The sequence below is a fragment of the Diplotaxodon limnothrissa genome, linkage group LG5 (genome assembly GCF_057381915.1).
Source record: "Diplotaxodon limnothrissa isolate DT_005_m linkage group LG5, D_limnothrissa_male_GT1.1, whole genome shotgun sequence".
Classification (NCBI taxonomy): domain Eukaryota; kingdom Metazoa; phylum Chordata; class Actinopteri; order Cichliformes; family Cichlidae; genus Diplotaxodon; species Diplotaxodon limnothrissa.
In genome coordinates, this window is record NC_140600.1 from 22,703,960 (window position 1) to 22,731,513 (window position 27,554).

At 40.5% G+C, this 27,554-nt stretch overlaps 5 protein-coding genes across 5 annotated transcripts; 3 read left to right on the forward strand and 2 right to left on the reverse strand.

The window, feature by feature from the left end:
- Positions 1–398: 398 nt before the first annotated feature.
- On the forward strand, positions 399–6,988 carry p4htmb (prolyl 4-hydroxylase, transmembrane b). The gene is made up of 9 exons (XM_085353286.1): positions 399–737; positions 822–903; positions 1,927–2,117; positions 2,233–2,329; positions 4,395–4,557; positions 4,634–4,819; positions 5,066–5,156; positions 5,328–5,451; positions 6,765–6,988. Exons 1-9 carry the CDS (start codon positions 399–401, stop codon positions 6,986–6,988), a joined length of 1,497 nt encoding a protein of 498 aa, XP_085209412.1.
- Positions 6,989–7,721: 733 nt separating this feature from the next.
- slc26a6l1 (solute carrier family 26 member 6, like 1) lies at positions 7,722–13,735 on the reverse strand. Its single transcript, XM_085354272.1, has 19 exons — positions 13,596–13,735; positions 13,369–13,508; positions 13,154–13,264; positions 12,888–13,063; positions 12,628–12,792; positions 11,992–12,144; positions 11,599–11,681; positions 11,347–11,494; positions 11,120–11,233; positions 10,719–10,796; positions 10,522–10,617; positions 10,296–10,402; positions 10,050–10,119; positions 9,881–9,973; positions 9,484–9,594; positions 8,420–8,833; positions 8,087–8,141; positions 7,859–8,004; positions 7,722–7,748 (listed from the first exon to the last, which is right to left on the reverse strand). Exons 1-19 carry the CDS (start codon positions 13,733–13,735, stop codon positions 7,722–7,724), a joined length of 2,427 nt encoding a protein of 808 aa, XP_085210398.1.
- A 779-nt stretch (positions 13,736–14,514) lies between these two features.
- kbtbd12 (kelch repeat and BTB (POZ) domain containing 12) lies at positions 14,515–18,423 on the forward strand. The gene is made up of 6 exons (XM_085354270.1): positions 14,515–14,647; positions 14,998–16,154; positions 16,246–16,516; positions 16,696–16,846; positions 16,959–17,156; positions 17,251–18,423. Exons 2-6 carry the CDS (start codon positions 15,082–15,084, stop codon positions 17,418–17,420), a joined length of 1,863 nt encoding a protein of 620 aa, XP_085210396.1. The 5' UTR covers positions 14,515–14,647; positions 14,998–15,081; the 3' UTR covers positions 17,421–18,423.
- Positions 18,424–18,633: 210 nt separating this feature from the next.
- Positions 18,634–21,660, reverse strand: iho1 (interactor of HORMAD1 1). The gene is made up of 7 exons (XM_085354271.1): positions 21,608–21,660; positions 21,236–21,374; positions 20,031–20,167; positions 19,905–19,953; positions 19,724–19,808; positions 19,441–19,556; positions 18,634–19,341 (listed from the first exon to the last, which is right to left on the reverse strand). The coding sequence occupies exons 1-7, from the start codon at positions 21,658–21,660 to the stop codon at positions 18,634–18,636; spliced, it is 1,287 nt and encodes a 428-aa protein (XP_085210397.1).
- A 1,210-nt stretch (positions 21,661–22,870) lies between these two features.
- lg5h1orf159 (linkage group 5 C1orf159 homolog) lies at positions 22,871–27,491 on the forward strand. The gene is made up of 9 exons (XM_085354273.1): positions 22,871–22,969; positions 24,596–24,676; positions 24,771–24,855; positions 25,557–25,652; positions 25,738–25,794; positions 25,916–26,050; positions 26,163–26,188; positions 26,316–26,340; positions 26,579–27,491. The coding sequence occupies exons 2-9, from the start codon at positions 24,605–24,607 to the stop codon at positions 26,680–26,682; spliced, it is 600 nt and encodes a 199-aa protein (XP_085210399.1). The 5' UTR covers positions 22,871–22,969; positions 24,596–24,604; the 3' UTR covers positions 26,683–27,491.
- The last annotated feature ends 63 nt before the right edge of the window (positions 27,492–27,554 follow it).

Below are 27,554 nucleotides of genomic sequence, written 5' to 3' on the forward strand. Positions count from 1 at the left end.
GTGCTTTGGGATGCGCAGTGCGCTTTGCTGACTGGAAGTGCTGCAGTGTAAACAAGACTGTCCGAGGCTGCAGCGCTGCTATCTGCACAATAAAACATACACAATTCCGCTCATAGCTGACTTCTAGGCTCAGAAAAGAAGAGCTGTATTTTCGCCGCGAAAAATCAGGCATCTTTTTTTTCCCAAGATGCGCAAGGATTTTGGTTAATTTTCTCCAGGGGAAGAAAAAAGAAAACTGGAGCTCTTTGGGGATTTTCTCTCTTTTTAAATGTAATCAAACTAGACATCTGTCACTCGGCACATCTGCTACTTCTGGGGACACATAAAAGGTTTATCTCGTCGCCTGATTAAACAGATGGACCTTGGCTGCCAAGGACCCAACAACTCCTCCAGCCAAGATGACTGACAACCAGGAAACCCAAGATGCTGCTGCTGAGGACACGACTCCGTCCGGGAGCGCGACCTTGCCGCTTCGTCAGCCGTGCGAGCGCCTCTCCTGCCACAAGAGCAGCGTGTGCTCCCGCTCCTACTTTGTGGTAGTGATGGTGTTTTTTCATGTTTACATCATTAACGTGATCGCGCTGCTTTTCTACGTGCACTACAACAGTGGGCAGGAAGACGCGAACCGAAGTCGTGATGCTCCCAGCAGCGGCCACCAGCGCCCCGAGTCGCGACGTCCGCCATCGAAAGACGAGCTTCAGCGCGATATTTCTCTGCCACGGATAGAGGGAATAAGGGTGAGTTAGGGTGAGTACTTGAGGATGATGATGATGCATCGCTCCTTCTGTCATCCTCTCACACGCCTTTGATTTCCCTTTCAGGTGGGACATGTCCAGAAGGTGTCACTGGTGTCAGGGAGACTTCACGAGATGAGGACTTTGAGCCTGAAACCGCTTCTTTTTGGTAAGAGGCTGCACAGCCACGTAGCTAAAAGAAGATAAAAATGAAGATCTGCCTCAGATGCCCAAAAGGAGAATAAAAAAAGAAGTGCTGCAGCTTACACTTGGCTACTTTACCTTAACATAACCCAGACTGGGCTGATTATTGTGCTACATCTAGGACCTCATAAAATAGGCAAGTAAGTCCTAAGGCAACTACTCTATTCAAAGTCGGTCCATTGCACATGGGATGCAATTAGGGTCTCACAGCTGACTGGGTAAAGGGCAGAAATGCATCTGTACCTGAAAAACATAATGCATCAGTGCACAGCATGCAGTGGGAATGCTTTGCAAGTATTATGAAGTGGGTGAAATGTAGGCCCATTTGGATTGCTTCCTGATCTATTCACATGTTTTGTTTTTATAAGTAATGCGATTTCCTGCAGATTTTAAAGAGCTGACTCAAGGTTGATATAAGAAGATTTGCTGTAGGTTAGCTGGACACTAACTGAACTTTGGTTTGACAATATTTGAAATTTAAATTAATCTGATAGTTGTGGTTTTTTCTTTAATCAAGTAAATTTTTGAAAATGTGAGACGCAATATTCAGAATTTCCAAAAGTCAACAAGTCCATCTTTTAAATCAGTCAACAACTGGTTAAATTCCAGCCTGAGGAATGTAGCCTGACATTATAGAGTGGTACTTGAATGGCATTATTCTACTCAATTTGAGGACTCTGGTCTCATTCACCCAATCACATTCACACTCATACAGTGCTTTTATCTATACCTAACCACTGTTTTCTAACATTCATGTACATACTACTATTTAATGCAGGAAATTCAGGGTTCTTGCTCAAGGATTCTTTGAATTATGGGGCTCCATCCATCAACCTTCTGACTGACCTTCTTAACCAATTGGTAGATGATCCTTCCTACCACACTTTCTAAGCTATCCCATTAGTTTAAAAAGAGAAGATGAAGAATCAGACAGATAATGCTGTCTTAATTTCCTCCGTAGTGTTTCTTACTTTTTGTGTTTCTGCAGAGATCCCGGGTTTTCTGTCTGAGGATGAGTGCCGTGTGGTGATGCAGCTTGCCCAGCTGAAGGGTCTAATGGAGAGCCAGTTAATGGTACAAGATGGTCAGGAGGAGCTGGCCAGGGAGCTCAATCTCAGCCCAGAGGAGATCTTTAACCTTCTAGATATCAACCAGGATGGACAATTGCAGCTCCATGAGGTGTATGTCAGTTTGTGGACTGAGAGGCATAGTGCGCAACCTGAAGTATTTTTTTGTTACTTTTTGCTTCAGAGGTCTCTTACTCATTCCATCTTAAACACTATGACTCCTCCAGATACTGACTCATTCTCGAGTGAGAGATGGCATCTGGCTCACACCAGAGAATCTGCGAGAAATTTATGCTGGGCTCAAAGCTGACAAGGATGGCAATGGTAAGAAATTAACTTAATTAATCATTTCCACCAAGACCTTGTAAAAAAGATGCAAGGTAATGTGTATTCTGATTTTCCATTGAGAATTTACTTTACCTTGCATCTTTATCTCACGTGTTTCAGTGCAGCCCTTCACATGATTTGCTGTTATTTTCATAGGCTGCAGTGCTTTTGAGCTCTCAGGGCCACAGTAACTACCTCCTTACATAAACAATGCATTTATGGATAATTTTGAAAAGATTTTAGGTGGCAACTAAACTTACTTACCTTCTGCTATACATTTAATTTCTTTTCCAGTACAACGTTTTCAAGCAAGTTTCAGTGCTATATGTCCATGCTAGTAACAATGATGTGATAAGAATCTTAATCAAATATTGAGCTCTATTTAAACATAAAAGAGTTAAAGAGGAATTAAAGAGTGTAACTAGCAGAAAAGTGCTGCCAATCAGATGTGTTGATTAAGTGATGTGGTGGGGCGTGGTTTGCGGTGCCGTGCAGACGCACCTGCATGACATCCGGAATCACAATCCGTGCGTCTGCAAGTTGTGTGGAATGTGGTGTGATGAATGTGCGGCTGCCAGCTGAGAGCTGCAGCCGCGTGTATTAAATTTGGGTCTGAATAACGATCTATGGACCCGCCGTGTCTCAATCACACCACGAGTGATCATCAGCAAGTCTAACCATCTCTGTACAAGCAGAAGTTTTAGCAGATTTGGAGTATTCAGGTGTTGTCATGGGAAGGTTTGCGACAGGCAGCATGTGGACCCAAGTGCAGGACTCGGCAGACAGACTTATCTGAAAATACATCTTTATTAACTGGCAAAAGGCTGATTTAACAAAATATAAAGCAGAGCAGAATAGAGCTAGCGCTAGAAAAAAACAAACTGGAAGGAACTAATGCTGACTAACAGATAGCTATAACATTAGGGCATGTATGATAAGGGCAAAACAGGGAACTGAGAAAAATGAGAGATAAATACACATAAGAGGTAATTAGGGAGATGGATCACAGGTGAACTAAATCTGACTAACGAGACAGAAATCTATACATAATGCACACTGGACAAGAGACAAAGTAAGACAGGAAATATCAGCAACACACACAAACAGACTCAGACTAAGACATGTGAACTTGACCCTGGGACTGAGGAGACAAAGGGATGGAACGTAGAGAGAGAAACATGGGAACAGGAAAGGGGAAAGCACACAGAGCCACACTACAGCTGTATTAACTAGACAAGACAGGGAATGCAGACAGACATGGAGACAGAACACAGGGACTGGACACAGGGACATGACTCGGGAGACAGGGATCACAAAAGGGACTAACATCAACCAAGGAACTGTAATAGAAAAATGGATAAGGATGAAACTGTTCAGAACTAGAACATAAACCACTTCACTAAACCCACAAAGCTCAACACAGTGGGTCATCGACCCAAACCCATGTATCAGTGGCTCCCAGACTCTTTATGTTCTCGCTCCCTTTGAGTTTGAGATCTGTGGACTCAGTCATGTCTTTTAAAAAGCAGTTAAAAACCTATCTGTTTAAACTCGCTTTTGGTTGATTTTGTTTTGTTTTAGATTTTAATGTCTGTTTTCTGCCTCTGTAAAGCACTTTGTGATTTTATCTTGAAAGGTGCTATATAAATAAAATTTTACTTTACTTTACTATGAACCATGACAGATGTGTTAATGTGAGGCCATCTGTCCAAAGCTAAAGCTTGGCTGATACTGAGTCATGCAACAGGACAATGATCTCACTTACACCAACAAATCTGCAAAAGGACGGCTGTTAAAGAAAAGAATTAAGATCTTGTAATCGTTCAGTCAAAGTTCAGAGGGTCTGGAGGTAACAGAGGCCTCAGGAGAGCTGTGCAAAAGTTGCAACAAGTTGCAACAAACCTCAGTTAACTGAAGCTACATTACTAAGAAGAGTGTAGAGAATTCTGCCGCAACAATGTGAGACACTGCAGAAAACAATTGCTTCAAGTTATTGCTGTTGCAGGATGTTCTACGAGCTAGAAAATGTTCATATGACTGTGCATCCTCATACTTTGGGTAGGTTTGCTGAGTCTAGAAGAGTTCAGGCTTCTGAGCAACGATGCTTTCCAGCGCTTCCTGTTGCAGCGCGGGGTGAAAAGGAGTCAGCTGGTGAGAAACAGCAGACACACGTGGTTGTACCAGGGCAAAGGAGCACACCAGGTCCTCCAAGACATCAAAGAGAGGTAAGAAAGACAAACCGTTACTGGGATTCATCCTGTGCTTACATTTATTTAAAACGTTTCCTTTCACTTGTCAAAGGGTGATTCGCCTCACTCGACTCCCACCCACGTTAGTGGATCTTAGTGAACCTCTTCAGGTGGTTCGCTATGAGGAGGGGGGACATTACCATGCCCACCACGACAGTGGCCCGGTCTACCCTGAAACAGCCTGTACACACACACGCCTTGCTGCAAATGCTTCTACTCCTTTTGAAACGTCTTGCAGGTGAGAAGCTAGAAGCAGCACTTCTTAACAAATATATCCACGTTTGTTCACATATGAATTCATCTGTCTGACATCATTACTGAACTACTCACTGTTGCTCCATTGTGACAGCTGGCATGCTAGTTTGTGTGACTCAACATTATCTTGCAAAAAATTGTGCACGCTTGTTGTTTGTGTGTGTGTTTGTGTGCTGTTTGCTTGCACTATACATGTGTGTGTCAATTTAAATCTGTGTTGCACACTTAGGTACATCACAGTTCTCTTCTACCTGAATTCTGTTGATGGGGGCGGGGAGACCGCATTCCCAGTGGCAGACAACAGGACCTATGATGAAGTGGTGCGTAATAGTCAGGAAAATGGTCAGGAAATGTGTGCAAAGTGTCCTGCAAACGTATTGTGTACATTCTGCGCATGTGTTTCATAACTGTGGCGACTCACACATATGTCAGCAACTGCACGAGTATGACATCAGACAAGCTATGTGACTGATTTTGAACATGTGTTTCAGTCTCTCATACACAATGACGTGGATCTTTTGGACACCAGAAGGAATTGTGACAAAAGTAACCTGAGGGTGAAGCCGACCAAAGGGACCGCTGTTTTCTGGTACAACTACCTTTCTGATGGAAGAGGTGGGTAAATGAAAGACAAATTTCCAGTAAAAAAGCAAAAAGAAAACGCAGCAAACCAAACTGCGTATTATTTTCATTACGTATTTCCAGTACACAGATTGTGTACCAACATTCAAATACAATTTGTATGAATGACCTCATTCATAACCAGTGCAGGTACATAAATTTGTAGTTTTTGTACCTGATTTTGTTTTCCACTCTCTGAACAAATTTAGAAATGGCTAAGACCATAATATTAACAAATGACAATGATCTGGTCTCGCAGAATTTAAATATACATCTTAAAAATACTACTACTTACTATTTTTACTACTACCTTACTAATAATGATTGATTAAGTAATCAAATTAATATTTTTTGTTATTGTTAATGTTTTTTCCTTAACTTTGATGTCCAAGCTTCTTTGTTGCCTTAGTGCAAGCTTCTATCTTACAGCATTGTCCCGCTTTCACCTACTCACGTCAAGATAAACATGTTTCCATATAAAGGGAAATTCGTAATATACACATAGTATGCAGATTCCACTGGACTGTTGATTTAAATAGATTCAAATTCCCAAACATTTGCATGTGATGTGAAAAAAATTGGACAGTGCACACATTTGTGAATCCAGTAATTTTGTGCAGGGTGAAAAAGTTTCTGTGCACATTAGCGAATGAGTCTCGATGTGTAATTTGCTTTTTTTTTCTATGAAAAGAAATTCATAATCTTAGTAAGTGTTGAATAAGCCTAAAAATCCATCCTAAGAGCTTACATAGACTCAGTATTTCTTGGAAATTAGTGCATACCAACAGTGTTAACATGTTTACAATGTTAGATTTGCAAACTTTTGAGACTAAACAGTGAATAGAGGCTGTTGATACTGATGGTTAACTCTGGTATATGATTGGTTGGTTTGTTGTCATAGAAACATATATGGGAGACATATATCTCATGGTGATGTTAGATCAAAGTGAAGAATACAGTAGATACAGTGTCAGGGATTCATGAATGTCTTTACCACAGCTGACTTTGACTTTGGTGTCAATAGGTAGAAGTAGATGAAAAAATAATGGACATCTGTACAGTCCTGATAGTTGATCAAATTGTTTACGCAATTAAAAGTTAAATGAGATCAAGAAAATATTAGAACTGTTGTTTTGGAGCCTAATAACGTAGATTTAAAAATTCATGTTAATACAGTGATAAATCTAATCTGAACTGCTCTGGTTGCCACCAAAGTGTCAGTATGTTAATGTAAATTTGATTTTTAAATTAAAATAGTTAAAGGATGTTTTTAGTCAAAGGAAAAAAAACACATTTTTTCTCATTAGGTTGGGTGGGGGAACAGGACGAATACGCTCTGCATGGAGGTTGTATGGTCACCCATGGCACTAAGTGGGTTGCCAATAAATGGATCAACATTGATCCGGATTACCAGAGGCAGACTCGCTATCAGCAGTTGGTGTTACAACAGCCAGAAGAGGAAGAAGATGATGATGAAGATCTGACTATGAACACAGGAATACAGAGTCCTAGCATCCATCAAGACTTGTAGCTTATCTGCCAAATAATACAAATAAGAAATCCCAGCCTTCCTCAGTCCTGTGCACAATGTTTTTGGTAACACCGTTTGTGGCCAGTATGTAAGGACAAGATTTATTCAGGGAATGAGGTCACAGTGGGTTTATGCAACAGTAAAGAGATGTTTTGTTGTTATATTTTTTTGCTTGGATATTGCTATCCTGTTATTTTTATCTACCAAAACCTCGTGTGTTAAAAGTATTGCACTAGAAACACAGTCAAGGAGTTGCAATTTTAAAAGCTTTTCTTTGCATGCGTCAGATGTGCAACAATTGCACTTGAAAACTGAAAACAAAAACCTTTCAGTGTTCTACCTTCTTATTGCTGCCATTACCAAAAAATAGGCTCACACACTGTCAGTGTGATGCATGTTGCCTTTGTTTTTCTCCCTTGAATTCATCGGTACCTTTTCCACGTGGAATGCACAATACATGAAATGCACAAGATATCTTCCAGATTTCATTTTATTTATTATGTATTTATTTTTGAATGCACTCTCACTCTCCCACATTGAATAAAATAAAGTGAGCTCTTCTGTCTTGAACACTAGTCTTTCTTTTATATAAGTTAAATTAAAAAAAAACTGTATGAAAATGAAGGAGACACCCTTATCACACAGTGGGATAGCTCAGAAAGTAATAAATTGATATTGCATAAATTCATTATTCCTTCTACTCAACGTTTTTCCACGTGTTTGCATGAAGGCCTTAAAGTTTCGTGCTGGTATGCAGCTCCTGTAATCAAAAAAGTGTTTTAAATATTTAATCGTCAGCCGTAACATATCCATACCCAGACAGATGAAAGTTGCGTTTGAAAATGAAACCTGAATGTTGGCTGGACGTACCACTGACGGCTCATATCTTGGGATGGTTGTCGCTCCACGGTGGTTTAGACAGTGGAGCACAGCGTCGTGTACGGAGGCAAAAAGACGTCTCTTTGTTATTTTCTCAGAGAAGAAGTCACCATGCTCTAATTGTTCCACCACAGAGGCTGCAAACAAAAGAGTCTATGAGTGAATTATCACCACCATAAAGTGCAGCACAATACACCTGCAGCAGCAGTATTCACTTACCTTGACAACCAGCCATGTAGACATCTACATCAATCTCACTGAAGTCCTGGAAAATCTGTCGATATAATAAACCTCTGTTATTTCAATAATTTATACCAGAATGGATCTTCAGGGTCAATTTTGCTGTGACAAGCTATGAATCTGTTACAGAAAATTTTAAACACCGGCATTCAAAAAGTATGCTGCTCTGTGTCTATATTTGACATTGCTATTTAAAAACAACCCTTTTTCCCTGAATTATCTTAAAGTCTTATGGTTTTGTCCCAAGCTTTTAAAACAGCATAAAATGTGTGGGTATTTCACTCATGAAATAATTGCCTGCTTATCACTTACATTTTTCATGGTCTTGATAGCCACTGTGTCAATGAAGTTAGCTGTGGAGAGGTCAAGAATGATGGAATGAATATCCCAGGTCCATTTGCCCAGGGAACCCAGAGACATTCGCTCAAGATCCTGGCTCAAGGTGTCCTCACTGCTTGAGCCCAGAGTGGTGGTGTCCCCATCCTGCAGCTCAGACATCCATCCTAAGCTGGTGCAATCTGGATCTCCTCCTTTGAGGTATTCCCATCTACCGTCTGGTGTTCGGGGAGTGGTTGGGATGACAAACACTGTCCCATTTTCCCTCTCAGTCCCACCCTGCTCGTCCTCCACTATAACGGTCCCGTCTATGGATGTGTCTCTCCAACAGCCACCCTCTTCCTCCAGAGAGAACTCTGAAAGTTGTCTAGCTGCCCTCTGTGCTCGTCTCTTAGGAGTTGGATATAAAGGAAATTATTGTTAATATAGCTGTGAAGGTTTTAGGTTTAGAGGACTTGGGCTACTGATGGCCCACATCTTTCATTATTCTTTCGACTGCTCCCTTTAGAGGTCACCACAGTGGATCATCTGTCTCCATCTCACCCTACCTGCAGCATCCTCTTCTATTACACCAACCCTCTGCATGTCCTCCTTCAGTATATCCATGGAGCTTCCTCTTTTTCTTCTGCCTGGCACCTCCATCCTCAACACTGTGTTCAGCCTCCTGTCTTTTCTGTCAGCTCCAAACCGTGCATCATAGCATGTTTCACTACGTCTTAAACCTTCCTTCTCACTTTTTCTGCTGACCTTCTGTCTCAAATCACCTCTGACATTCATCTCCATCCTGCCTGCACTCTTTCGCATCTGTGTGACTCATATTATGTAGAGGACATATACTGGGTAAACTGGGAAAAGGTTGTTGAGGTGGAGCTGCCAGGCAGGAGAAAAAGAAAAAAGGCCCAAAAAGGAGGCTTTTGGATGTGGTGAGAGATGACATATATGTGGTTTGCACAAGAGAGGAAGATGCAGTGGGCGAGAAGAGATGCTGCAGTGACCCCGAAAGAGAGCAGCTGAAAGGAGAATAAGATACTGAACATTACTTCTCTCTTGGCCTGCCTCTTTGCCCGTCTCTCAGCCTGTCTTTCTCTTCGTTTCTGTTTAGCCTCCTGCCTCCTTTTGTAGATAATCATTTTGCTGATGTTAAGGCCACTCTGAAAACAGGAAGAAGAAGAATAAAATATAGGATGAGGATAACACAAATGCTCACAAAAAAGGGTAGGGATCTGTAATTGTCTGGTTTTATGTTCTCAAACTGCTTTTGTCATGTGTGATAATAAATGATTGGAATTGGGACTGGCAAGGTCATTTTGGTGATGCATTTCTTTTTCCACTGTGCAAGACGATTTAATTATTGATCAAGAAAATAGTGAATGATCAGACTATTCAAGAGATAAAGTCACAAGTTGCAGTCGTGGGCTTGATATCATTCTTACAGACCTTTTCTTTCAGGGCTTCCAGGTAGAGATCAGCATTGGCGAAATAAACTGTTGCAGACGAGCGGAATATAGTAACACCTGGAATCCCTCTCGCCTGTCAAACACAGAGACATCATTAATTATTTGGCAGTCAAGGGAGACAAGCTTTTACTCATGCCTTTCTGTCTCACCTCTCTGTGCATTTCTATATCCACATAGAGCTCTGTACCTGGAATATTTCCCAGAACAGAGTATGTCGGCCTGAGAAAAGAAATAAAAACACTTAATGTATGTGCACATTATGTTTGCATACAGCCAATTTGTCTAATCTGGCAAATCCTGCAGTCTAACATCTTGTCCCTAATGCTGCATCTCACAAACAGCATGACTGACAGACTGCAGAGTGAATTGCTATGATTAGGTGAGAGGTGTCTTACAGCTGAGTCCTGAAGATAACCGTAAACACTGCAAAGGTGACAGATGCTGCCAGACCCAGGTCCAGATTGAGGAGCAATGTTGATACCCAGGTGACCAACCAAACCACCTATGAGACACAGGGTTACACTGCATTATCCCGTTCCTGTGACAATTATTGTGAAACTCTGTAACTACATTTAAATATGATTTAAAATGATACACGATCACAATTCGTTATCCTCTCACCAGGTCGATCTTGCTGCTCCTCCACAGTGTAATGATGTCATAGTACTGCTTGAACATCCCTTTCAAATTTACAAACACAACTGCTGATAGGACGGCCTAAAGCAACAAGAATAGTCAGGAATATGGTCAGAAATGCCAGAAAATCTGTAAAGCATCATAAAAACAGTAAAGACAGGCAGGTCATAGCGCAATCTGACCTTTGGCAGTTCCTGGAACAGTGTCCCAAGTTTAAGTATGATCACTAACACAATTAGAGATGAGGCAACTCCAGCCATCTGCACAAACAACACAAAGATATGACAGCATGTGTCTAATACATATATTCCTAACATTTAGCAGTCCCCAAACAACTATTTGATTGCTTCTTGTCTCCATTTAGCTTTGGGTTTGCATAATAACTAAACACCATAAATGTCAAATTTCTGGTTTACTATTCTTTATTTTTTAAATTAAGGTACTCAACTGGGACATATTTGTAGCCAGTTTGCTGTACAGCTCTCGCACATGCAGCGCTTTTTTGGAATGTCTTTGGCTTGTGATGTAACACTTGTTTCTAGGCTGCCTCTGTGTAAAGTTTTAACTTCAGGTGCTCACTCACTTGTGTTTTGACCCCAGTTGTGTCTTGTATTAGACTTCGAGACATAGAGGAGCAGACAGAGAAGCACTGAAAGAAGCCTCCAACTGTATTACTCAGACCCAGCGCCACAAGCTCCTGTGACAGGGTGGAGACAAAGACACACAATTTGGAGAGAAAAAGATGAAAATAACAGAGTTTTACTGAATGTAGAAAAAGTCATGGATTATTTGTTGTGAGGTCTTATTCACCTGGTTACTGTCCACCTTGTATCCATGTTTTAGTGCAAATGTTTTGCCAAGGGAAATAGTTATGGCGTATCCAACAATGGCCAGTGCAAAAGCATCACCGATGACTTCTCCGAAAAGATTCACATCTGGCACACTGGGGGAACTTAAACTGGTGCACAGGTGGGGGATATGAAGGAAACCAGTTAGTTCTAACATGCTCGAAAAATGACTTAAGCAAAATGACAGCAGTAGAAGATAAAGTTAAATGCATACCCACTAGGAATTTCTCCAACAACTGAAATTGTGTAGTTGGTGTTCAAGTGGGCATAGGAGGATATCAGTGTCCCTGCCACAATCTAAAATGATCACAGCAAACACGAATGTCACAAACATAAAGGTGCAAAGCTAAATTTCGCAGCACATGTCTACCTTAAAAATCAATCAGTAAAATTCAGTCATTCGTATGACTAAATAGATGATGTGCACTTAATTATTAGCCATAATCTTTTGCCATGAAGTGCAAAAAGAGAGAGGCCCCTACGGTGCTGCTGATTCAGCTGCTCTTTTCCACTGTGTCTGTGCTTTTTCAGCACCGCTGCATCAGCACAGAGCACAGAGGTGATAACCGAAAGAGCAGCCAGAGAGGGTCTCCTCCGGTCAACTTACGGTGATAAGCTCCACTGGGATGGGAACTGGCAGCTTTGAACTGAGAAATGAGTTGAGCTCCTTGGCTGCAATTAGAAGCACTATAGTCACAACGCTGACCAGCAGTGTGGGAAGATGAGTGTTTGGCAGCAAAGAGCAAACATCCTTCAGAGTCTGTAAATTTTTTATAAAGTTATATGAAGTTATATAAAGTGACATAAAAGTGACATTGTACTGATTTTGCTCAGAATGGTGTCTTTAACAAGCCGTGTTGCCTGCATAGGTAGAAATCAAACTATGACAGATAACTGATTTCAGATTATCACATGCCTTGTAGTTAACTCTGGAACCACTCAGTACTTTTAAATACTTTTTCCAATATATGCTTTAGTACTCTGCAACAAAAACAGATTAGGATGTGTCAAATCAGTACAATCATTAAAAATGCATAAAAGATGTCTAAATGAAAGAGACAAAGTCCTAAAAGCATTTGTGCTACTTAGGTGAGAGTATGTATGCAGCTCCTCTGTGAGTGTCAATGCTGCGATTTAACACATACACTCAAGTTGTTCCAACACATGTAAAAGAATAAGGTCAGGACTGTTTTATTAACAGAAACACAGAGAGCACTTACTTACAATACTTCATAGTACTCACATACACCAATGACAGCGGACCACTAAACCGCGTAGGGGAAACTCCAAAGATGTACTTCAGTTGTGCCACCACAGCATGGGCTGCTGCAGCTGTTGTGTAAGCTCGCACCAGAGGTTCAGACAAATATGTCCCCACAAATCCAAACTTTACCACACCCAGTAGCACCTGTAAATGCGATATTTTCAGTACGTATGTGTTAATGCAGCTGTAATAGCAAAATAGGGTGTTATTGTTTTCTGAGATGTTCCAGGTTTGCAAACCTGAATAAGTCCTCCAAGCACAGTAGTAGCTGCTGCCACTTGCACCCTGTATGAGTCCCTGGCAGTCACATCTACCTCTGCAGTGATGTTGGTCCCATTCGCTGTCTGGAAATCTACATCCGGAGCAAGTCTTTCTGTCACACTACCCACCATGATGCTCAGCACCGTAAATGTGCCTGAACACAATAAAACATAGCAACTCGTGTGATTACAACAGTTACCACAGCTGCCATGGCACAGTGTATGTCTCCCATTTGCATCACTACCTATGGAAACATGGCGTGATGTTCCAAAAAAGAAGTAGACCAGTGCTGGGTAGAGCGATGAGTAGAGGCCAAATACAGGAGGTAAAGAAGCCAGTAATGCATATGCCATACCTGTAGATGACAGATGTTTTCTTACACCAGCTGACGGACAGGTATGTTTAAGGAGCTATGCTATTTGAATACAACTGGCAAGTCATACTAAAATATTCCCATACCTTGTGGCAGGTGCATTATACCCACACTAATCCCGGAGATGAGGTCTGGCATGCCGTAGTCCCAGACTGAGTACTTGGGGAGCCAGTATAACACAGGCAGTCTCCTCACTATACTTTGCTTGAGGTAATGTATGTTGCATCTGGGAGGAATTTGAAGAATTCAAGAAGAAGAACTGTGAAAATCTTTGTGCTGTAGAGCTGCTGGTAGGTATTCTTTAGGACCTTACCTTAAGGCATTCTTTAGCTGCTCACTTAGAGAAGAGTGGATATCAGCATATGATTTCCTCTGTGTTACCTCTTCCAGTTTCAGTTCATCAAGCACATCCCTCTCCACTCTGAATCTCTCAGATCTGCGTGCAGACTCCATCTGTCTAACTCTGTCTAAGTACAAAGATTCTTTCTGACTGCAAGCGTGCAACCAAAAGCAGAGGCCGGAGAAGTGTTGTGGAAGCAGCAACTGCATCTGCATATCTACACCATATTGCCTAATGATTAACTACAGCCAGGATATTGTGGGCAGAGCTATTACAAAGATAGTGGACCGGATGAAGCAAAATATATAATTATGTGCTGAAAATAGAAAAAGGTTAACTCAGTGATCATGTGTTTCCATTCATGTTGTTTTATTTTTTCCATTCAGCAACAAAACTGAAGCTAACGAACCATGAACAGTCATTTCAAACCCAGCGTACCCAGGTAACTATTTAATGAAGTCAAAGTGACAAAATCAAACGTGGGTTCTTTTAAAGCTTTATGTCCCTTTTTATGAGAAACTCTGATTTCTGAAGCTTGTGCACACACAGTATGCACTGGGTCTTTAAGAGAACACAGTCATGAAATCTGAATCCAAACTCAGAGCAACATCTCATGCATTTCAGAGCGGCATGCATGTAACCAGGGCAAACAACCTGGAAAGAATTACCCCAAATGGTGGGCAATTTAATTCTGATGAGTGAAATTATGAATGACAACATAAAATATAATAACAGTTATTGTTGTGACTGCTTTAAAACCTTCTCTTCAAGGATCACTCAAAACCTTCTGACCCACTTGTTGTCTGCCACAACACTATCTATTTTTGGGTTACCAGCTCAGAGGGCAGCAGCAGAGGAGGGGGTACATATCTTTGCCACGCATTTGCTCAGGCCTCTCTAACCCCACCGACTGTGACATTCGGCAACATCAACAACACATGTAGCCTGTTTAAAAACAGATATGCACTGGTCTTTTTAGATTGAAGACGGTCTTTTTAGTACGCCAAGAGAAGCTGATGCATTTGGTAAGACTAATTTTTTTAAAGGGAATAAATGCTGCAGTATGTGTCTGCTGTCATAGTGATCTGTTACAGTGTTACTCTGCTTCTACACTTCTATATGTTGATCTATATATTGTACACAAAGGCTAATCTGAAAATGTCATGTCATCATGTCATGATGGTGGTGAAAAGATAAGGCACTGCTTAAAGTCTCTTTTAGACTGTACTGATCTTAACTGAAACATTACTTCCTTTTTATCCACATAAGCTTGATTTTATCAAACCTTTTTAACCAAATTTCACTCTATCATGCACCAGTGAAACATCGGGAGTGACAACCTTTAATTCTGTGTGCATTTTCTTCTGTTTTTCAGAAAAAGCCTCATTAGTTGTTCAGGGTGTATAAAACCTCCTGTTTAAATTTGTAAATAACATTTTCACCGACGTTTTAAAGCATAATGGATCTTACTGCTAAACATGGGCTGCTGCTGCTCGACCAGCTGAGGAAGATGAGGGACGCTGAGCATCTGACAGATGTGGTGCTGGTTGCTGAGGGCGTCAGCTTTCCCTGTCACAGAGTTGTCCTGTCCGCCTTCAGCCCATACTTCCGTGTTATGTTCACCTGTGGCCTGCGTGAGTGCAACAACAGAGAGATATTCCTGCGTGACACTCCTGCAGACAGCCTGGCCCTCCTCTTGAACTACATGTACTGCTCAGATCTTCCTCTCACTAATGGCAACGTACAAGGCATCTCCATAGCAGCTTTTCTTCTACAGATGGATGATGTCTTCACTCGCTGTCAGCTGCACATGATGGAGAACATGGATGCCTCTAATTGTCTTGGTGTATATTACTTTGCCCGTGACCTCGGTGCAGAGGAACTGGCTGACCAAGCTCAGCGCTTCCTGAGGCAGCACTTTGTCCAAGTGTGCCAGAATGAGGAGGTCTTGGAGTTGGAGGCCCATCAGCTTGGAAAGCTTCTGTCATCTGACGATCTGAATGTGTCTCGGGAAGAAACCATTCTGGATGTGGTCCTTGGATGGGTCAAACACAGTACCCTGGTGGATGGAGAGGTACGTGTTCGGCATCTCCCAGAGCTCCTGCGGAAGGTCCGTCTGCCACTGATAAACCCCGACTACTTAAGAGAAGCAATAAAGAGAAACACAGCCCTGCTGGCTGATGCTGAGTGTCTGGAGATTATGAACGAAGGACTGGAGGCCACGGCTTTGCATCCCGCGGCTGCACCACGCAAACTAAAGCTGCGTTATGGCATGGAGACCACAGATCTGCTGCTCTGCATTGGCAATGACAGTGGCGGTATCAGGTCAAGGTATGGCAGCTATGCTGAGCGCAGCTTTTGCTTTGCACCGTCCACAGGGCGAATTTATTACATCACCTCACCTCGCTACGGAGAGGCTCTGGGGTATGTGTGTGCTGGAGTTGTGACTGAAAGAAATGACATCATTGTAGCAGGAGAGGCAAGTGCTCGCAGAATGGCCCGACAGAAAGACACCAGTGTTGAAATCTGCAGGTAAGAAAAGATATCTGAAAGCACTTGACTGATTTGCCTTTGGTTACCCCACATACAGAAGATACTAAATGTTGCCAGATTTGATTTCCAGGTACATGGTGGAGGCCCAGGGAAGCTGGGAGCACCTGACATCAGCAGAGTACCGTGATTCTTATGCTCTGGCGTCACTGGGAGACACTCTATACTTGCTGGGTGGCCAGATGAAGCTGAAGAACCAGTTTCTCATCACAAACTGTGTGGAACGCTGGTCTCTGCAGGGTGGACCCTGGCGGAGCGCAGCACCCCTTCCTTTGCCTTTGGCTTGTCACAGCGTGGTCAGAATGAAAGATCGCCTTTATGTGGTGGGCGGTCGAACCCCACAGGTGAGGCAAAATAAAAGAAATCACTTTCCAGCTATTTAAACACATTCACTTTAAGTCTTATAAACTAAAGATACTTCTTTTACACATTGAAGGAGAGCTCTTACTGTGTCCCTATGTGACCCTTCTCTGACTGCACCTGCTCTGCTTTGTCATATCATTGCTCCCCTTCGACCTTCCAGTCATACCGGATGGATGAGGAGCCCGACTGTCTTAGTAACCGCCTCTTGGAGTATGATCCAAACACAAACAAATGGACAGAGCTTTGTCCCATGAAATACTCAAAGTACCGCTGCAGTGCTGTAGTACTCAATGGGGAAATTTATGTGATGGGTAAGATGAATTATTTTGTTAAGCTGCCAATACATTTGAAGGAATTTCATTAGTGCCATTGTGGTGGCCGTCCTCTTTGAACTGCACTGATTTTTGCCAACTTCTTTCTCAGGTGGTATTGGTTGTGAGGGTGTGGACCGTGGACAATCCCGTCACTGTCTCAGCGCTGTGGAGATTTACAACCCAGATGGAGATTATTGGAGGGACGGACCTCCTCTGCCATGTTCCCAGCTTTCATTGCGTACCAACGCCTCCAATGCTGGTGTTGTGGGAGGAAAGATTTATGTTTGTGGATATTACAAAGGAGCAGGTAATGAAAAAGTATCCATACCTATTATGCATAAAATATTTAGCTCCCCCCCCCCCGTGACTGAATTTCCACTCTGTGTATTAACTATCCTTAGATCGCCATGATGACATAACAAAGGACATTCTGGAGCTAGACCCGTGGGAGAACCGGTGGACTGCGGTGGCTCGGCGTGCTTTAATGCATGACAACTATGACGTCTGCTTAGTGGCAAATCTCAACCCAAGGGGACTCGTATCCCCACCTGCAGACTTAGTAAAGCTGTGACACCACTGTCAGTCAGATCAAAGTCTGCGAAGGAGAATTAGTGAAGGAAATTAATCATTAATGCACTTATTGCACAGCTTATGGCAATCACTTTTTTCAAGCAAGAAAGCTCTTAGTACTCTGCATGAAAGAGACGTCTATGGTTAATTGCTTGGTTGCACACCGGGAAGTAGGAAAGCAATTTGTAAATACAATATATTTGTTGCTTCTTAATGTGTTGTGTAACAGCTGCAAAGCGGATTATCCCAAACCTGCAGCTGTGTAGTATATCTGGAGTGTTATTAGCAGCTCCAGGAAAGGATTTTCTTTGAGGGATATATGATTATAATAGTGGAGTTCACACTTTGATAAAAAATAAATAAATTATAGCAAAATTCTGGCACTCGGCCTGTTTTTGACAGGAAAAAGATTTTTTCAAGACAACCATGCTGAAGTTTGAAGCCACTTAAAAAAGTTATTGTTTTTTAAATTAAAGCACATTCATATTTATTGAACATGTTCTTTTAAGTGCAGTGTAAATGGCAAGTAAGGAAAAAATGAACAGTTTACCATAAATTACATATATTAATTCTAATGGGTAAAATCAATGTAGGTGTAGAGGAGTGATTATTTAGTAACCACCACTCCTGTGTTCTAAGAGCCCAGTGCAAGTTGAACATGTTTAAAGATGCACTGAATAAAGCTGCAGTAAACTTGGTCATGTGTGTGTCTGGACAGACGAGGGCAATATTTCTTCTTTCTTTAGAAACTTGGATGATTCTTGCTCTTAAAAAATGGTTATTAAATGCATAAAATTGAAAAGAAAGAAAATCATGCTAAAACACACCCTGGGTTTTACAGATGTTTGTGCCAGTTTATGAAATGTCAATAATCTTTCTCAGACTGGGGGTCTCTGATGCACTTTCCACCTGAATAGCTGTGCAATTAGGCTTCCTGGCTGCTTTCTTGCTCTGGTTCTGGTTTATATATATATATATATATATATATAATAAAAAAAAGAAATTATAAGGTCAACAATTTTAATGCTTTGTGTACAACACAGTGCTCAGTTTTTTTTACAGCTCTTTCACAAAGACAAAAGGGAACACATTTCCAAGAGAACACAGGTCAGAACTAATAAATACAAATAATAAATATAGATATACTTTTAGTCTTTTCTGCTCTATGCTCTGAAAATAAATAAAGAACACATTTTGGCACCTTTAATTATTCTTTAAAAGTCTAATTCAGAATCAAACAGCTGCCACAAGCTTCCTGGTTGTACAGTGGAGCCCTGCTCTGCTGACAGCTTCTCTAAGATGGGGTCTATTTCTGTGAGGCACAGAGAGCTGCTGCTGTCCTGAGACCAGAAGCTCAGAGGCGTGATGAAACAACCTTCAGTTTCACTGGATCTCCTCTCCTTGTTAAGTGGCACCAGACTGCCTGGACTGACACTGTCCTTGCTGCTCACTGTGCTCATGTCACAGCTCTCAGGTTTCTGCTGTTTGTTCACGAGAGGTTGACGGTTTTCATCCGAGACTGCACCCTTACTCCTCTGTGACAAAACCAGGGGTCTCTTTTTGGGCCTTCTTTGTCTCTGAGTAAATTTCTGCTTTCCAGCTAGGTGGCTGCGATTACGACGGGGAACTTCAACCTGGTGTTGTTCAGCGTTGTATGACGCACATGTAACCTGTGTGCCTTCAAGCTTGCTGTTGTGCAGGATGCTGGACACTGACTCCTCTGGTGCTGGTGATGTCTGCATGGTGTTATCCATCACTCCCTCAGAGCGGGGTTTGGACAAGTGCTCTGAGAGTAAGGCGCTGAGCAGCTTCAGGGCCTCTTCGAGCATGTGTCCTTGTCTTCCCTGTTCCTCTCTCAGACCCTCCAGACTACTTTTTAAGTTTTGCAGATGTGAGTCAAGCTCTGCTACAGTGTCTCCATTCTACAGGGTATAAATGAACAGTTATACTCCTCACTCATCAGAAACATTGCCAATTAAATCTCATTTCAAAATAAAGAACACGACAGACAACAGCTTCACCTTTTGCACTGTTTCCTTAAGTTGTGTCATCACATCCTGTTGGGAGTCCATATTATTTACCAAAGTCTTAAACTGCTGGGAGATGTGGCCCTGATGATTGTCCAAATTATTTTGCACTGGGATGAACAAATAAAAACATTAAACACAGAATAAAAATGACAACGGCGTTAGAAGTGGATTGCTGCGCGGCAAGCAGCACCATCTGCTGGTGTTAATATTTCCTTTTCAATACATCAACTTAACCATGTTTTATAAAAACACTCAATTCAACAAGGAAACTTACATGTTGATGTGAAACTGTCAATTTTTTCAGAAACTATTTGGCACACTGCTGCGTTTCTCTCAGTGCCAGCAACCAGCTGTTGAATCTGAAAAGAACATTTTTTTGTTTTCAAATTAAAAACATTTTAAAGAGAAGGTCATCTGAATTTGAATAACTAGAATCAGTTTACGTTATCACTTACATTGCTAAGTGTTTCTCTGATATGCTGGCATTCTTTGGCTAAGTGATCACTGTTAAAGCAAAAAGCAGGGAAAAAAGGTTACGTAGGGATTTAGAGTTGCATATTTGAAATGACAAAAAGACGCACCTGTCCTTTTTTTCTTTTGCCTTTTTCTTGTCTTCTTCAAATTTAGCCAGTATTCCTGAAGTTCTGGTTTTATCCTTCAAGTCTCCAAGGAGGAGAGGCTTAGTGTGATAACTGCTTGAAAACTTTGGGTCACTCCCCTAAACAGAGACAAAATACAAATGTTAGGAAAGCAAGAATTATTTAATATGTTTGTGTGTGCGCGCTTATGATCCCATTAGTTTTTGTCACACACATAAACAACTTTTATGGTATTGGAAATTCAGAAATGCTTATTTTTCATACAACGAACATCTACTCATTTCTTTACCATATTGTCTTTGTCATTTAAATATTTGACATTAATGTAAAAATGGCCAAGCTTTAACAATTTACAGGTAGAGTTAATTGGCTTTGGAAAAATCCAGATTACAGACAAGAGTTAAAACTAAATAAGAGCATGCTAGAAATTAACACAGTATTGCAAATGAAAAGAGGAGAGCTGCAGCTCTATAAAAAGAGAATAATTAGCTGAATGAAAACAGGTGATCTGACTGGGGAATTGGGTTAACAGTAATAAGTGTGATGAAACAAAGACAGTAAAACGCACAGTGGTTTCATGGAGGAAATATGTAAAGAAGGGCTACAGTCAAAGACCTGTAAATGTTAGTACAAGTGGGAGCCAAAGTTATAGATTTGGTTGAGTATGTAGTTTCAAGACTGTATAATATACACAAAGAAAATGCAAACCATTACTACAATATTTGCCTCGTCGTTAGACCTTTTATGAATTTAACAGGGTGGAGGGAAAAATCAATACAGCATTGTACTGCGATTTTGATAGAGACACCAAATACTGATATTTTATTAAATAAAATAAAATATTCTTGGAATACTATGAACAAGAGCACTCATCTCCTGAAATAACATCAAGTGAGATCTAACAGATTGCCAACATGTTGCCATCAGTGTGAATGAGTCTTTGTCAATGAGCACAATTCATTTACAAAGTTTAACTGTGAGGAATAATTTGCGTTCAAAAAAAGGTGACAAATTGCAAAGTAAGTTATTGCAGTACTCCGACGTTAAAAATTGCAATAATATCATATCCTCATTGAAGTATTGTATTAATATCATATCGTGGGGTGTTTGGTTATTCCCATTTCTAATGCTTGGCTTTGCATTTCGTAACCAAGAACCATCTGCAAGGTGAACATGGGAAATCCTACCTCTTGTGAACTTTGCTGGGAAGTTCTGGAGGACAAACTCATATCCTGAGATGCGCTCTGAGAATTTTCATGCCAAAACTGAGACTCAAAGAAGATCTGAGAGTCTGACAAACTGGAGAAACCACTGGTAGATGCATTTCTGTTTGCATTTTCATCCCAATGAAGTGTAACAATAGAGAAGAAAACACAAACACAGTCAAATTATGTAGCAAAACCATTTAGTAACCTTTTTTTTAAAATTGTGTTTACATGTGTTTACATGAAAAACTTCAAATGTTTTTAGAATTAAAGGGAAAATAGCAATGTTATATGTCAATAACAAGAGATTAAAAAACAGAAAAAAAAAATAGTGTAGTGGCACATTTTAATTACCTGCTTCCAGTTGGGATATTTAGCATTTCCTTTATATTTCGTATATGATTCATTGCTCTTTGGTTATCTGTTTGTAAAGATAATAAGTTAGCCACAGTCTCATCTAACTGTCATATTAGCAGTACAGTAGCTGACAGGTAGATATTAGCAAGTTGTTCACAGCTAGAACATCAATAAAGGTCTTCAGTAAAAAGTAATCTTGTTAACGTTAGTGTGTATAGATGTTATATCAGTAATTCACCACTGAAATATATTATTTAAATTACCTCACAGTTCTTACAGATGTGATTATTGATAGCTAGCTGTGTGAAACGTAATTAAAACTCCCGCCATCTGCAGAGGCTGCGCTGCGTTCAGTGGCCGTCGGAATGTGTCCTACTGCAACACACCTGAATAAAATTAGTAGGTCATTATTAGTAAGACTATAGAACTTGATTGTATGCTGAGGTGGCAGTTCAGCCATCTGATTTATGTTACAGCAGCTCATGAGTGAATGAGCATGGTGCAATAAAAAGTAATTTTACAAGTACATTTTCCAAACACATTTTCTTACATTTATGTAAATTTACTTGAGTAGGGTTAGGGGTTGCCACCTCAGCATGCAGTAAAGTTCTATAGAGTCTTGCTAATGACCTACTGATTTTATTGAGGTGTGTTGCTGCAGGGACACCGGTCCTTGAGAAAGTTTTTCTTATCATACAGAGATGCTTTATCAATCCAAGTATTTATTGACATGCCTTGCTCACCCACCCATGGATCTATCGGCATTTATTTTCAAACATCTGCAGAAATTAGATTAAAGATAAAAGCAATACAACAAGCTAAACAGGACTTTAAAGTGGTCCATTATTATTAAATGAATTATTACTAACACAATATTGTTTTGTACTTTGTTTAAAAAATTTCAGTTACTCTGTAAATCCTGTGAAAATATTTGAGTGTTCAAAACTGCAATTTATAATTTCCAAACCCTCGCAAATTCAAGAGCGTTGTGTGTACTGATCCATTATTAATATTATCATTATTACTGGTACTAGGAGGAGGACGAAATGGAGAATGAGAAGATAAATAAAACAAATGTTCTGCTTGTTATTCTGTTCTTTCTCACAGGAGCGTCGCCGTTCTTATAACTCTTATTTTGAAAGGCGTTTCCGGAAGTTTACATGCTAAATGTAAATCCGGTAGCTGTGAGCCAGTCGTTGTAGGATTATCTGTTTGTGGGTCAACACCAGAGGTGTTGTGATGAGCAGTCTGGCAATAGCTGTTACTATCTGAGTGGTAACACCTCCGCGGCGGACGAGACCAGCCGGTTACTAAACCGCGCCTAGGAGTTTGGTCAGGCCAAAGCCTGGTGTTTGGCTGGTAAGTTAACTTTTTCTGTCTCCACACTCAGCGGCTACTGATGTTGTTAGATTGTAAATATATCCGATCATGTGAAAAAAGGTTTAGATCTTCAACTCGGTAGTTGGGCGTTATTTTAACTGCTACAACAATCAAGTTAAGCCTTCAGCTCGGTGACAGGTGCTAGCTATCGCTGCGTAGCTTCACTGACGTTAGCTCGTTGCGTGCAGTTTTCTGATAATTTAGCTTTGCTGCTTTTCTCCTCAAATAATTGTATTGTGCCGCAGAGTTAGATGTAAAAGTGTAGTTTTTCCACAATAAAAAGTTGTGGGGGGAAATAGTGAAAACTACTTTATTAACAACAAAAAAAGGGCTATGCATTTATTTGTGTTGTCATGAATGTTCAATCTGTTTAATGGTAACTAAATTGTAGTTTACTATCAAGCATATACTGGATCTTCCACTGTTGTGATCAGACAAATGTATTCTTATATTAACTAAGTTAAAGCAGTTAGAGACAAACATATTTACCTACAGTACTGTGCCTTGAGCCATCCTTCATATCTTATTTTGTTTTCTGAAGATTCTTTAAAGTTTTTCTTTGGACATTGGATGCTTTTTCATTCCTTTTCAGTCCATTCCTTGTACCTGACCATTTTTTTAAATTTTGTTAGACCACTTAACACTGACCTGTGAATCATTCAAGCATAAAAGACTCTCCTAATTCAAAGGATGAAGCAGTGTTGTGTCTACCCATAACAGATAGCTTAGCACCTAACCAGTTTTTCTGTCTTTAGTCATTTTGTTACTAGTAACTTGTCACAAAACCACATAATTCGTTCCCATTTATTTAGCCGAATCTCAAAAAAAGAAAGAAAAAGTTGGCACAGTTTGACAGACAGAAAAAAGTATCTTAGCGACAACAAAATGATTTGTAAAGTAAAAACTTAACATTTGCTGGCATGGTGTGCAGCATGACCTTTAAAAATAAGGAAACAGGACAAGTTTGTTTAAGTAATCCAAACCGATTAATAGTATGTGAATGTAACTAACTGCCACAGGATCTGAAAGATCATCTGGCCCAGTTGATCCACCTACTGTTCACTGAACACTCATCAGAAATGGTCTGAGTGTAATCTTTAAGAAAGGACAACCGTAGTATTCCAAAGTATTAAATAACTGGAATGAAAATCAGCGGCAACAAGTGTTGTTAAGGAGTGATGAAATTGTTTGTTTGTTTTTTCTTTTTGTCAAATTCTTGGTAAATCTTTTGTGACAATAGGGAGTGAATAATTCCTGTAACCGGAAAAAAAAAAACATTTGCAGAACCTGACTATGTGAGGGCAGACATCTGCTTCGACCGGTTGGGGAAGAGAGGAAGGTGAAAGCAAATAGTGTTACAACAAACACTTGGCAGGTTAGACAGGCACTTAACTGCAGAGGGCTCAAATAAAGTCTATAAGTTGCATTAGGGTTGAATAAATAAAAAAAAATATATGATTTAAGATAAGAAAATCTGAAGCCAGCTCTCATTACTTACTGGTTTTCTAAAAGGAAATTTAGCCAGTATGTAGGCTTTATAGACATCCTGTTTATGAAATGTATTAAGTTGTCTGCTTTTTGTTTTTGTTTGTTTTTTTCTCCAAGGGTTCAAATATGGCTCTGCCATTCCTTCTGGTCTTTGCTGCCACCGTGATTCTTATCAGACCCGAGACGCCTGTAACTAAGGTAGGAAATGAACGTTACCTAAGGCAAAAGACCAGCTCATGCTATGTTCTGCCGATGTCGATCTCTTAATCTATGCATGCTTCTCTGCTTACAGGCCCTACATCAGAACTCACTTGAATGTTGTGGTGATAAGCAAAGAGCTAACAGCTCATGCTCAAATGACACCCACTGTGAACCAGGTAGTGTGGATGTTTTTAATGTCTCATCACTGACGAACACTGGGAGAAAGCATATTGGCCTTATTACGTTGGCTACCACTGAGATTTGACCCGTTTGACATCATTGTTGTTATCAGTATACGATTAGGCAGAGTTAAAAGACTCAGAGTAGTGCAGAGCCTCTGATTGTTAAGTATTTTGGAAATTTGTGCGTATGGTCTCTTTAGTCTAGTTGACCTAAATTATTCCCTATAATGACTCAGAATAATTCATTTCTGAAGTTTGGAAAAAGGCTTGCTGTGCATCGCACTTGTGTGTTAATGTTTAACTACGCATTTGAAGATCTCAGGGATTAAATGTGCATTTAACACTTTGTTTACTTACGATCAATGTCGGCTGTACGTGGCCTTTGATATAAAATGAGTTTGACATCACTGATATAGATGATTTATTCTGTACAGTTGGGATTCAAAGATAAGTTAAAAACAATTCTGCCTTTTTGATACATGAATGGAAACAGCATTTAGCAGCTACTTAAAGATATCTGCGTGATATATCGCCATGCCCTGGTACCTCATCGGATTATAGAAACTGCAGTTAATTTAGTGTATCAAACTGGAGAAAGACTTGTAGTTTGTCGCTACAGCACTATAAATACTCAAATCAAAGTGTGTAAAAATTCACACTATGTAATACAGATGTCATTCTCTTGAATTTCACAGGATGTTTCCTGCGCGTCCTCGAGAACACCAACACCGTCTGCATATTGTGCGACTCGGCAGCTGTCGATTTAGAAAATATAACAGTCTGCACCTACAGTAAGGACTCTGAGCTCTTTGCGTGTTGGATTGTGTCGCTCATGTTTGGGTCGTGTGTTAACACGCCTTTTTCTGTGCTTTCTAGACTACACACTGGAGCGTAAAAATCATACAACTGTAACGACAGTTGTTCCTAAAATTGGTAAGATGTGCAGACTGATTTCATGCGGTGTAATATTCCTTGCATGGTTAGAGACGGGAATGTTTGATGCAGTAAATGTCTGTCAGTTCATTTCCTGTTTTTGTGCTGTGTTTTTGTGCAGGTGGCCCTGGTGTGGCAGCCTCTCTACTTCTGGGAACGCTGTTGATCAGCCTCTTCCTGATACTCTCTGTCGCCTCCTTTTTCTACCTCAAACGCTCCAACCGACTTCCAAGTATCTTCTACCGCCGCAACAAGGGTGAGGAGCACTGCACAGTGACTCACAGTGACACGCTTTTGGTGCTGGCTTTGATTTTGTAACTTTCTTTTTTCCCCTCCAAATGCAACATTATGTTTTTGTTCTTTTTCAGCCTTCATATTTCAACCAAGTGAGACAGTAAGTGGATTTTGACTTTTTGTTTTTTTTTAGTAGTAGTAGCATATTCAGAGTGTAGAAACTACAAATCTGTTTTCAACGAAGTCTTTGTGCGTCAACTGTTTAACCTTTGCTCTTTTCCTTCCAGGCTGTTATGATCCCCTCCTCGTCAGGTGAGATGGCCACACTCTCTTTTGTAAACTGTAATCTTTGACCAGGAAGTATTATGTGAAGCAGCAGTATTTGGTATTATTCATGAGGATGCATGGAAAATTTTTCTATTTAAAAACAAAACAATACAAAAAAACCACACAAAATGAGCTCAAACATGCTAATTGTGATTACAGTGAATGTGTCCTCCTGTTCCTCTCACAGATGATTTTATGACCCTTCATTTGCTCTCTTTTCCAGTGAGGAAACCCAGATATGTCCGAAGAGAGCGACCCTCTGCTTCGTCAACACTGAACAGTGCAACCATCACGACAACTTCATCTGCTCAAGTTTATAATGTGTAGGGTGGGGGGTGCAGGTAGGAGAGAGAGCTCAGGAACGCCGTAAGATTTACAAAAGGGTGAAGGAAGACAAGATGACTCTAATAAGGATGGCCAAATTTAACTGTAGCTGCTTTTGCTGGGCTGTTAATTTTTCTCTATGTATTGAGAGTATAACAAAAAACTGACCAGTATCAAGTAACTAACTTTCTGGGGCTCTGAACTGTCTTGTACTCAATTAGTTATTCGTTAAAAATGAAGCAGCCACGCAGTCTAGCCGTCCCAGGAAAAATGGCTCGTGTTCATGTGCAAGTTTGTCTTTTCTTGTGGTGAACGAGAGTTGCTCGTCTCACGATCATGCCTCAGTTTAAGTGGAAATGCTGTCGGCAAGCGTTTTTTTTTTTTGTTTGTTTTTTTAATCTGCTGCGTTTGGTCAGAGAATCTGAATGAAGAGTTTGGTGAACGTGGATGCCTGTCAGGTTTGACTCGTAAACCGTTCGTCGCGTCGACTTAGCGACAGAACGGGAACATGCGATAGACATTTTGTTTTTACTTGTGTGCTATTTATTTGCATTTTGTAACTGTGCACTGAGTTTTACTGCTTAGAATTAGGCTGACAGGTTAAAAGACGTGTCATCATAGTTTTATTTCTTCTCTGGTGGACCAGGTCTGTAGGCACTGTATTGATGATGGATTGTTTGATTGTATTTTGTACTTTTGTTGTTGCCGTTGTATTTATTATTTTTGTAATCAGTCAAGGTGAATGTATTCCACGTGCATAACACAGAGCATGCATTGCAGTTGCATGCTCATTTTTTTTTCCATTCCATGTGCAGAGCCAATGCTTCACTCTTTTTTTTTTTTTCTTTTTTTTTTTAAAGAGCTGTGATCCTGCT

Coding starts and splice junctions, on each gene's coding strand:
- p4htmb (XM_085353286.1), top strand. CDS start 399: ATGACTGACAACCAGGAAACCCAAGATGCTGCTGCTGAGGACACGACT. Junction 2,330..4,394: donor AGCTGACAAGGATGGCAATG/GTAAGAAATTAA, acceptor TACTTTGGGTAG/GTTTGCTGAGTCTAGAAGAG. Junction 5,157..5,327: donor ACAGGACCTATGATGAAGTG/GTGCGTAATAGT, acceptor CATGTGTTTCAG/TCTCTCATACACAATGACGT.
- slc26a6l1 (XM_085354272.1), bottom strand. CDS start 13,735: ATGGAGTCTGCACGCAGATCTGAGAGATTCAGAGTGGAGAGGGATGTG. Junction 10,618..10,718: donor TGTTCCAGGAACTGCCAAAG/GTCAGATTGCGC, acceptor TTGTTGCTTTAG/GCCGTCCTATCAGCAGTTGT. Junction 9,595..9,880: donor TGGAAGCCCTGAAAGAAAAG/GTCTGTAAGAAT, acceptor TCCTGTTTTCAG/AGTGGCCTTAACATCAGCAA.
- kbtbd12 (XM_085354270.1), top strand. CDS start 15,082: ATGGATCTTACTGCTAAACATGGGCTGCTGCTGCTCGACCAGCTGAGG. Junction 16,155..16,245: donor ACCAGTGTTGAAATCTGCAG/GTAAGAAAAGAT, acceptor TTTGATTTCCAG/GTACATGGTGGAGGCCCAGG. Junction 17,157..17,250: donor TGGATATTACAAAGGAGCAG/GTAATGAAAAAG, acceptor AACTATCCTTAG/ATCGCCATGATGACATAACA.
- iho1 (XM_085354271.1), bottom strand. CDS start 21,660: ATGAATCATATACGAAATATAAAGGAAATGCTAAATATCCCAACTGGA. Junction 20,168..21,235: donor CCCAGCAAAGTTCACAAGAG/GTAGGATTTCCC, acceptor GTCTCTGTTTAG/GGGAGTGACCCAAAGTTTTC. Junction 19,342..19,440: donor TTAAGGAAACAGTGCAAAAG/GTGAAGCTGTTG, acceptor TATACCCTGTAG/AATGGAGACACTGTAGCAGA.
- lg5h1orf159 (XM_085354273.1), top strand. CDS start 24,605: ATGGCTCTGCCATTCCTTCTGGTCTTTGCTGCCACCGTGATTCTTATC. Junction 25,653..25,737: donor TATAACAGTCTGCACCTACA/GTAAGGACTCTG, acceptor TGTGCTTTCTAG/ACTACACACTGGAGCGTAAA. Junction 26,189..26,315: donor TATTTCAACCAAGTGAGACA/GTAAGTGGATTT, acceptor TTTTCCTTCCAG/GCTGTTATGATCCCCTCCTC.